The following is an 11,463-nucleotide window of genomic DNA, read 5'->3' as shown; positions in this document are numbered from 1 at the left end:
GGCAACATGATCATGATACTGATGCAGCTCTGCGGGTTGTGGAGCTGTACAATTTCGTATAAGTCGTGTTTTTACTTCTCACTGGCTCCACACTGACCCATGCTGACTCCACACTGAGCCGAGTTTGCGCGTCAGCTTGCAACGTGGCGCCTGAATCCCTCTAGCGTTACCGACATCCTGTGGACCAATGGGAGGGGTCCTCTCGGTGGAAGAGGCTGGGCCTTGCCTGAAACGGACACTGTGATTGGCTGTGCGTAAGGCGGCAGGAAATCCCGGTTTGGTTGCATCCCTTCCTCAGGAAAGGGGACAGGATTGTCTAAAATCGTTTTGAGTGAGGACTGTAGGTGCTCTCTGTGGACCTGTGTGCAGGACCAGGTGCTCTTTGCAGGTTTGTTGTTTGGATGCTGCTGCAACACTGTAGCAGACCGCTGCTGTAAGAGAGAAAGAAAGGTTAGTGTGGCGCTTACAAGCAGTGAAAGCTGCTACATTGCAGCTTGCTAATTTTGCATTGTAGTGTCATATAGGCCTGTTTAGAAACAACAGCTGTGGCCTCAGAGAGAAACCCAGCTTCATCCCTGACCGATGGACCTCCTCAGCTTCGTGTGCGCGGTCCTTCTGTGCACTGTGTTGGTGCATGGTAAACCAACGTTAAGGAAAGAGAGAGTTCATCATGACCCAGAACTGAGCAGGCAGGCGCACGAAGACAATAAAAGCTACCAATACGACCATGAGGCCTTTCTTGGCAAAGAGGAGGCCAAAACATTTGACCAGCTCACCCCCGAGGAGAGCAAGGACAGGCTTGGGTAAGGAAATAACATTATCATTCTGCCACATGAGCTGACTTCGATATATGACAATACACTGACAGTCGTAGTGTTATTGTCATTGTTTTGTTTTTTTTTGTTTTGTTTTTTTGTAAATCACGCACAGTCACTTCTTCTCTCCTGCTGTTGCGTGTAACTGTTCAGGCTAAGGACATTAAAATTTAACAACAGGAGCACAAGTGCCTGAGAGGGATGTGCATGCCAGCAGATCTACAGGGCTGCATGAAGCACTGTTCGCACACACTCCTACAGAGTTAATTGCTTTGCCGAAATCTTAATTATAGATCGTCATTAAAGAACCATTTGTAGGTGATGGAGTTTGAGTAAAGTAGTGTGGCAGAAGGCAGTCTTCATATAGCGCTGCTGTATCAAACTTCATGTGCTACGTGGTTCTGTGTGTGTGTGTGTGTGTGTGTGTGTGTGTGTGTGTGTGTGTGTGTGTGTGTGTGTGTGTGTGCGCGCGTGCGCGTGCGAGCTTCTTCATTCGCTTCAAACTACTTGGATGACATGTTGGCACTATGTAACACACGTTGACTAAATGGGCTTTTCCTCAAAGACAACGTTTTCCTGTGGCGATGGGAGTGGGAGGACCCCTGTAACATCTCAACGTGGCAACCCAGGTCTAAGAATACACCACAGCTACACTGCACTACACTTTTTTTTGTAGCCTACTAAAATGGGTTTGCCTGCCCCTCCCACCAGAGTCTAATTGAAGCCACATCCCTTGTAGTAAAAATGGCGCTGCCAAATATTTATTTAGTTGTTATTTTCTTCTGCTTGCTGGGGCTGGTAACTGGGTCTACAGTGTACCTTAGACAACTCATCAGTGGGTGGGAAATGAAACAGCACTAAGAAGACTTTACCTCTGGTCTTGGAAATTCTCCAGGAACATTAGACAAATGGGAACATATATGTCTCTAACAAAGGTTCCCTCTTTTTCTCCTCTTTCCTTTTACAGTAAAATCGTGGACCGGATAGACAGCGATGGTAATGGCTACATCACCACGGCCGAACTCAAGGCCTGGATAAAACGTGTACAGAAGCGTTATGTATATGAGAACGTGGCAAAGGTGTGGACAGATTATGACCTGAACAAAGACAACAAGATTTCATGGGATGAGTACAAGCAGGCCACATACGGATACTACCTCGGTATGAATTCACTTGGTTTTTTTTTTTATATCCACTATTAAAGTATAACACAGCTATTTACAGGTGTGACAGTAACCTGATCTCACTTCTCCCTCTTAGCCAACCCGGAGGAGTTTGAGGATGCCACAGACCAGTTCAGCTTCAAGAAGATGCTTCCTCGTGACGAGAGGAGGTTTAAAGCAGCTGATGTGAACGGGGACCATGCAGCAGACAGAGAAGAGTTCACAGCCTTCCTCCACCCTGAGGAGTTTGAACACATGAAGGATATTGTGGTTCTGGTAAGCCCTCTGTGACCACATGATGATTAAATGTGATTAGAAGTGGGGCAGGGTAGTAAGGTTTTCTGCTGGTTGATTTTTTTTTTTTTTTTCAAAGGGAACACTAAGCAGAGTGTTAGACATTTAGATTTGCACTGAGAAAAAATAAAAGCCCCTCAAGTTAAAGTTTTGTAAGTTGTTTGCCCTCTAAGAAATATGATTTAATTACAGGAGCCGTGTTTATTCTGATGGGTCTCTTGGATAAATGCACTACATTTGGATAACTCCCTAATGAAATTTTAACTCGGCCCGGAAATTATTGAGTTTCTTTATTTTTTGGAACAGGTCCAGTGGGATGGACTGACTGTCCCATTTAAGACTCGGTCTTTAAATATAAATTTAGCTTCATGGAACAGTTGTGTGGCAAATGTTAGCAGCAATGCGCTATGCTGCAGTGTTCATAAAAGTTGTACTACCCATTTGACAGAGTTAATTATTAATCGCTCATTTTTATGATGTCACAGAGTGTTACCAAAGAACGGTTCTGCCAGCGGTGTCTTCACTGATTGTGATGAATCTGGCTGAAGCCAATAAGAGTTGGCTGTTTGTCACAATAGGAAGTGGTTAGACTCCTTCTTTATGATGCAGATATTTCATACAACCATTTAATACGTGTTTTTGATGGTGTTTGCAGTCACACAAGAAAACATGAGAAGCAAAGACTTTATGGCTTTAGACAGGACATGATGTAGGCCAGTGGGACAGATAACTAATGGAGCTTATAGAACAGACTCAGGGAGGAACATGAAGTCATCTCACTGTGTGGAAACTGTACACCTACACCCTGTCCTGTCCTGCTGATGGTCGTCATCAAGTACTCAGACTTGTGCCTGGCTCGCTCGCTCGTGTGATAGATAGTGTCGGTCTGGTCGCGCTCGTCGCTCGTCCTCGCTCGCTGATGATAGATAGTGTGGTGTAGGTGGTGTGTTTGTTGTTATGTGTTGTGTGTAAACATTGGGACTGGGCTCACTGGTCAATGACAATATGTAATCAACCCTCACCGACCTGAACTTGACCGACCGACTTGGTTGTTATTTGCTTGACACAAATTGAAACAATGGGATTGTATCTATTGTTCAGTTCAGGTCATTAAAATGCTTGCAGTGAAGCACATTACACACAGTATAATTTTAGAATTCATTTAAGAATGCTTATGAAATGAACACACTGCCGGTGTTTACAGAGGTCTATAGTGGTATATAGGTTTTATATTTTTAATGAACATCTCTTCTTGTTTACACGCAACCTTTCACAGATCAAGTGGTTATAGAAAATGGATGGATGTATGTTTTTATTTATTATTGTCCAGGTATTAGACTATAGATGGTACATGGCCATTAATCATTCAGCAGGGTTCAAAGAGGGTATCTTACCTGCAGGAAAAGATGCATACAGTTATTTGAATCTGTGCAGCTGCGTGCATGTGATATGCCCAGATGAATTGCAATTACTGTACATGTAAGTGTGTGGTTGTTAACTAATGCGCCGCTCACACGGCAAACCTTTTAAGCAACCATTTAGATAAATTCACACACTGTCAAATGCAGGATGTGAGAGAGAAAACTATCTACCAGGGCTTTTGATTCTTTGCTTAAAACAGGCATATATCACCTTTTTTAATGTGGAGGGTTTGGCTCTCATCAGCAGAGAATCCTGACAATTGTCAGTCTGCCAGCCCAGCTGTAAGCTGACCCTCATATGTTCACTCATCCTGCCTGGGGGGTTTTGTCTTTTTATTACTCAAAGTGAAAGTTCCACTGTTGTTGACCCTTGTGTCTCCCTTTAATGACATCATTACCTCGCTGTGAATGCAGGAAACCCTGGAGGACATTGACAAGAACGGCGATGGACATGTGGATGAGGATGAGTATATTGGTGAGTTCAAGCGATGAATTAAAACAAATTGAATCAGTAATGGAAATAACAACAGCTTCATTAAAGATGTATAGAAGCTCAGCAATAGGCTGTTTAGTGCAATGAAACCATGCAGTAGCAATTTGTAGCATAAACAGATAAATGAGAATATAAACATGGAGCATCATTTAAATTTCAACAATTTGCAGGTATGCTTATCTCCTCAGGAAAATTAGAAGAAGGGGAAGAGTCGTCGCTTTTGAGTGTTAAAAATGTAATTCATGTAATCATTTGTCTCCACTCCTGCGCTAACGCCACGGCCCTTTGTTGTTTCAGCTGACATGTTTGCTCATGAGGATGGGGGTCCAGAACCAGACTGGGTCAGGACTGAGAGGGAACAGTTCTCTGACTTTCGAGACTTGAACAAAGATGGTAAGATGGACCAGGACGAGATCCGCCACTGGATTATGCCCCAAGACTACGACCACGCCCAGGCTGAGGCCAGACATCTGGTGTATGAGTCTGACCAGGACAAGGTACAACATGATTGAGCTTCATCAACACGCTCCAGTCCTGTTTCTTTTCATCTTGTCTATATGTAGTCATGACAATGATCACATGACCATGATAATAATTGATTGAAAGTTCTTTAATCACCATGTTGACCGTTTTCTGCTACACTGGAATTTTCAGATCATTTTCTTAAAGTCAGTCATCTTCATTTAAACGCCTGCTCTACTTGCCTTTGTGTTCTGCTAGAACCAACCAGGCTGCACGAGCAGGCATCTTCCACCATTTCAACTTTTTGCTGTTCTGGCCTGAGATTAAGAAAATACTTCAGCTTTTTAAAATATATTGTTATAATAAAGATTACTGATCTTGCCTTGTCCTCTCTTCTCAGGATGAAATGCTGACCAAAGAAGAGATCCTTGAGAACTGGAACATGTTCGTTGGAAGTCAGGCCACCAACTACGGAGAGGACCTCACCAGGAACCACGATGAGCTCTGAGCTCTCAGTGTGTGTATTCGCGTGCGTGTGCTTGTGTGCTTGTTTGTGTGTGTGTGTGTGTGTGTGTGTGTGTGTGAGAGAGTGTGTGTGAGAGAGTGTGTGTGAGAGTGTGAGAGAGAGGAGGATTTTTGAACATCTTTGTCTTCAAAGACAAAATCACAGACTCTTATGCCTCCACCTACCACCGCTCCACCTCTCCATCCTTTCCCTGTAATAGTGGGATAGACATTAGTGTGTTGGACTTTAAACCAACACTGTAGATATCAAACGAGAAGAGGAATGAAGGTCGGTCCTGCCACTAACACTAAGAGTCCATTTTGGCGCTTGTGTCGACGGCTCTGTTTCTGACATTCAGGAGCAAAGCCAGACTCAGACTCTCCATCGATGGTGCCTTCCAGCCGCATCGCCGGCTTCGCTGCCTCAGAGATCTGTGTAGATAGTCTTTAATAAAAAACCTGTCAAAGCTGAGTGCTGAGCTTTACACCAATTGTCAGATACAGGAACAGTTTTTGATAGCAAAGTTAATGTGAAACAGCAGCTCAGAACATTTATGCTGACTTTATTTATTTATCAGATAACCTCTGAACTTTAGGTCTGAGAGGACTACCGTGTTTAAATAGAGATTTGTTTTTGTTTTTTTTTTTACTGAAGACACATGATGTTTCTTTGTTTACAGTTTTTCTGGCCAAACTATTATTGTTATTATTTTTTGATTTAGTCAAATGCTCTAAAAACTAACTGATGTTTAACAGCATGGTTTTTGCACGTGTTTGTTTTAGTTTAGCCTGTGAAAGATTTTTTTCCTGGTAGTTTTTAATGTATTTATTAAGGCCAACAGTATGCTCTATGTTCAGTTTTTATTGACTTTTAGTGATGTTACATTTGAGCTTTACCTTTTTAAATGTGTCCAGTTTAACTAAGTTTGTTTGTTTTTGATTACTGGCTTGAATACATAAGAGGAAGGAAGAAAAGGTTCCTCTCCTCACTCCTCACATGACTCCTTTCTCTCTGTTACATCACTCCCAGGTCATCCTCTGTATCAGATGAACCCAATGTTTTATATATCAACCTGGTGTTTTTGAAATGCATCTGCTGTCATTTGTATCACATATTGTATATTGTTTACTGGACAGTTTGTATGATGGATGCATATAACAATGCAAGGGTCTTGTAATTTTAGTCAAATTAATGTCTAATTCTTCTCATCTTTTTCTGTTAATGCTTTGATGTCCCAAACCTCAGTTGCATTAGTAGTCCACATCACACATGGGCACAAACGCATCACCATGCCTCATTTTCCACACTACACATGTTCATGAATTGTGTCAAAATAAAAGAAAATAAAAAGAGAAGACGTTTTGTGTATTTTCTGTGTTAAGCTACAAAGAATCAGCACTGAGCAAATATCATTTAGCATCATTTCTCTTTTCAGTATTGCTGCTCAAGGATGGAGACAGAACACTGCATTAATATGGTGTCTTTTCAGGACGACGGCTTAAAAGAATAATTTCAGAATTCTCTGTCTCGACAGCTACGACTTACAAATCCAGCACTGATTTATCTAAATATAGGTCATTTCAGATAATTGTTCAGATACTGGCCTTCTCATATCTACATGAAGCAGTGTCCTACTTTCCTGGTCTCCCTGCTGTTACAGAGCACGGGTACAGGTGAAAACTTGTCCATTCACTCACAGTCTGCAGTAATCAGACTCCAGCTCTACAACCCATAATACTTAAAACCCTCTCTCAGTCCTCCAGACGGATCCACCATGCTCTGTTCCTTGCCATTTCCTCCTGCATTAACTACTCGCACTCATTCTGCATCTTTTCACTGGCAAAGGGCAGTTTTTTAAGACAGCAGGCTACCTTTTTTTTTTTTTTGAGTAGCTCTTCATCCCTTCAGCCTTTTTTCCTTTTTACTGATTTGACAGGATTTCCTAACATTTGGCTTACCCTAACCCAGTGCATGTATATACTCAGGTATCAGTTCGTTAGGAACACCTAGCTAAAACTGATGCAGTTTAATTTAACAATCCCGCAATATATCCTCCTTTCATGAAGGTTATAATGTTCAGTTTATGCTGAATGTAGATTAATTGCGGGCCTGCTGTATTGGATTACATTAGTTTGAGCTTGGTGTACCTAATAAATTGACAACTGACTATAAAGTTTATATATGTGCTGTATGTATTTAAAGTTTTGCATGGACGTACTGAACACTGTTCAAATCTGCATTCAACTTTTTGACCCAATGAACATTATGAACACGCAGACGCTGTTAACACTTCTCATGACTAATCGCAGTACACACACACACACATGCACAGCAGAGATGGAGTTAAGCTGACTTGCTGTTGCTGCTGGCTGTTGCAGTAAAACTCTCAGATGTAACTGAGAAAGCAGCACTGCCACCCAGCCTGTCCCCTCTGCCTGCTCATGTGGAACATATGGATATATGTGTGCCAGTTAGCAAGACAAGTCAAGCGGGACCAGTGCGATAAAGCTCATTAGGAACAAGGGACAGGGCGATGTATGTGTGGGCTGTGTTACTCTGTTGTAATGTAGGACCTTCTTCAAACACTCTCAGACCACGACTGCAGGAGCCTCAAATGTCTTGTTTTGATATCTTTACACTCACACAAACTTCTTTGACGTGTTTTCAGGTTTAGATAACTTTGTAAGAGGGCGACATGACAATAACAATGACTATTTCATAACAATATGCAGAAATAGGTTACCAAATTCTTGCGTGGCTCCACTTGCATAGTGTCGTCCCATAATGCAAATTTCTTTTAAGATGAAGTCCTTCTTTGTTCGTCTGACAAAAAGCTCCAGGTCTGAGGAACATTCAAAGTGGAGGTGTTAGTGACATTTGTAGCTGTTTTTTGTGTTATTTTTGGACTTGATAATGTCCATTAGATAATCTCATGCCTTGCCTTGCCAAAGAGCGTGTGGTCAGTCTTGCATCATACATTTAAATAATTGGGAGGCCCAAAACACCAAGTAGCTCAAAGTACTTCCTCCAAATAGCATATGAGGGTTGTCATGTGTCAGGGTGCATCTGTGTGTCTGGGCCAACTGTGTGAGTGAAGGTGGATGAGTATTATTGGTGCACGGAGATGTAAAAGAACCAAATGCGTGTTTGCCTGTGCAAGATGGGGGCACATGGACTCTGCACAACCTGCCTCGCGGTCATGTTTAACAGCCTGCCCCTCCTGTTTTTGATAGGATCCTAATCATTCACACTGGGGGAGTGTGTGTACAGTAATGCCTTCAGACGGCGCTCATATGAGTGTCTGCGTAGATCAACCCCTCTCCACTGACAATAATGAGCCCTCTGGGTGAGAACAGGATGGAGACAGTGGGAGAGGAGGGTCATAAAGTGTAGCATATTAATGTCTACGACCATGAGCCCCCTCCCCCCTTAGTCTTGTCCACCAACGATCTCCTTTTAAAGAGCTTTATTCATAGTACACTGCAATTTCCATATCAGCAATTAACAGCAGCAAACCAAAAATGACTACTACAATTAAACTGCCTGCATAACAAACTATACAGCACATACAACCCCCCTCTCTCAGCTCCCCCCGCTCCTCTCTGACTCTTCTCATCATGATGCCCTATTTTTCATCTGAGTATATCTGCGCTCCCTCATCTTTGTCTTTTATTTCTTGTGTTTGTTCCTTCCACCCTGGGGATTTGTAATGATCTTTGGGACATCTGACCCATCCTGTGCTGAGGCTTTCATAACAGGCTTTCTGCCCATTATATAATAACATGCATGATAGCAAAAAGAAGAAGAAGAAAAGGAAATACAATCTCTGTTCATTATCGAGCTGTTTAGACAAAACACTTAAATACTGAAAGGGAACTTTATATGATGCTATGCCTTAACATGTCATCTCAATGGATAGGCTTTCCCTTTCTCTTCTCATTTGAACTCAAATTATGATTATAGTTTTCTTGCTGAGGCTGCAGTCATAACTGCCCAAGGAAGGACAGATTTTTTTCCCATTAAGGTACATAACATTTACAATAATTACATTGTTGCTATTATTGCTATCACCATCATAATTAGTAGAATTACTACTATGTCTTTGTTTGCTAGTAGTTACATACTATATAGTTATGTGTTATAATCGGTCAACAGCACATAAGCTGTGTATTTAAGGATAATATGCAAACTAAAGAAATTAAGATCAGATGATGATGCACAAGGCTGTACCTGCCAGTAAGGACATTGAGGTCATGTCCTCTGTAATTTTTCTGGGACTTTGGGAGTTTTACCAACCTAAAGCACATGGATGGTATCTTACATGCCGATTCCTGTTAGTTCCTTATGTCATTTATTGTGTCTTGTGTATCCTAGCCCACATGGACTTATAAGAAACCAACAAGAAAAAGAAAAATAGATTTCTTTCTAAAAACATAGCTCAAGTTTCTAAGGGTGTATTTACAGGAAATATTATTTAACGGTTAGCTGACTGAATAAATTTGAAAAATTTTAAATAAAATTAGACACCCCATTTCTGGTGTGTAGTCAGAATCTTCTGAGGGGCTGCACTGAATGCTGGCTGCAGCCCTGATCATACACAGACCGTTTCTTCTTCGTTCATGCAGGTTGTGTGATTGTAGATGCGTGTCATGTGAATGTAGGCTAATTCAGCGCCTTGCATGTTTCTATGAAGCTTGAAGGAATCCATCAATCTTTCATGTCTTCTCAGAGAAAATGGTTATCCCTCCTCTGCCCTCCACCACAGGACTCTACTCCTCCTAGTGGTGACTAGGCGGAACAAGAGAAAACCTTGTGTCCTTTTAACAACTGCGCTTGGTGCTCGTCTATCATCATGAGTTTTTATGTGCCCATCAACGCAGTGTAGATAGGGAATAGGCCATTAATGACTACACAATTAGAGAGAAGGCTTTAAAGAGCAATACATTTCAATTTAGGAACCATAAAGCTAGTGAGTTGGTAACTAATTATAACTGCCTCTGGAGTAATGGAGGAGCTCTTTGGACTGAGGTCAGGTTGACTCAAAATCAGTTTCAACCAGCTTTTGCAGGCCGCTTCTCTGCTTTAGTCGCCCACTCATTCTGACAGGCTGCTGCATATCACATATGACATACACTGAGAGAAAAGTTTTCAAGTTTTAATTAAAAGAAGGACAAAGTGGCCCACAATAGAGTTGTTTTGGAGTTGATGACAGTGAGGGTGGAAACAAAGCTATCCTAGTGAGACTGATATCTTTGGCCAAAACGTCTCTCTCGCTCCATTTGTCAACATTCATCTCCCTCCTTTCTCTGGTCGTCTCTCCCCATGTCCCAGCATCTGGATACCTTTGGGATGGAGGGGAAGAGAGGGGGAGATGAGGCCTTGTTTCATCCGTCCCATCCCGCTGCTCCCCGGGGAGCTTGGGTTGGTTTGTGATCTTGTATCTCACATGATAGAGACACATCTAATCCTGTTAGGAGTTAATATCTTCCAGCGGAATGGAGGAGACAGCAGGAGGGAGAAAAGAGGAGAAGATGAAAGACGGGACGGTTGAGGAGAGAGGGGAATATTTAAAAAGCTCTATCTGTCTCTTTTTGCTGGCCCACATATTGGATTAGGTTTAGAGTATACATACATGTGTGTATTTGTGTTTCTGTGCCTGTGTACCCTCATGGGATCTTCCCGGCTGCTGCCTGCATATCTGACAGACTCCTCTCAAGGTGTTTTCCCCTCGTTGTCTTTCTGTATCTGCTCCATCTCTGCTCCCTGAGTGAGAAAGTTTACCCCCTAGGCCCCATCTGAGCTCCAGGCCCCCAAGGCCTCCGCATTCCCAAAGCTCCTACACACCGGAGCCCCTCAGGCTCCCTGCTATACCACAGGGAAAACCCCCAAGAACCCCTAGGCCCCTCAGACTGTGGAGCAGCAGCTCTGCACAAGAGAGCTAGCCTGAGGGGAGGAGGGGGGTTGCTGTCTGGGAATACAACTAAAAACATGCTTCACTTAATATGAACAGTCCCTGACAGCGCCTCCTGTTGGTGTAGCATTGTTTTTACACGCAGGCCTCCTTGTAACCCCGTTAAGTTTCCTCTCTGGGGCCTTGACCTTGTTAACAATCCCCTGGGGCTCAGAGAGGCCTCTGTGTGCTACATGTGCACTGACCTTTCCAGCTCCTGGAGGTTAAATAATGTCTTTTTGGCCCAAAGAATCACAACAGGGGCTGTACGCTGATGCTGGATGCACCTGGGACTTTACTGGATGACATATTGAAAAATAATGTCACTCCTTATTAGACCAAGTAAATGAAAAGCCTCAT

At 42.6% G+C, this 11,463-nt stretch overlaps 1 protein-coding gene across 1 annotated transcript; it reads left to right on the top strand.

Moving 5' to 3' along the window:
* The first annotated feature begins 315 nt into the window (after nt 1–315).
* rcn1 (reticulocalbin 1) lies at nt 316–6,500 on the top strand. The gene is made up of 6 exons (XM_022743245.1): nt 316–803; nt 1,783–1,976; nt 2,076–2,254; nt 4,108–4,168; nt 4,484–4,683; nt 5,049–6,500. Exons 1-6 carry the CDS (start codon nt 583–585, stop codon nt 5,154–5,156), a joined length of 963 nt encoding a protein of 320 aa, XP_022598966.1. The 5' UTR covers nt 316–582; the 3' UTR covers nt 5,157–6,500.
* Nucleotides 6,501–11,463: the final 4,963 nt, after the last annotated feature.

This window comes from Seriola dumerili, unplaced genomic scaffold (genome assembly GCF_002260705.1).
Source record: "Seriola dumerili isolate Sdu_G_001 unplaced genomic scaffold, Sdu_1.0 BDQW01000003.1, whole genome shotgun sequence".
NCBI lineage: Eukaryota > Metazoa > Chordata > Actinopteri > Carangiformes > Carangidae > Seriola > Seriola dumerili.
This window is presented reverse-complemented; position numbering and strand designations above follow the sequence as displayed.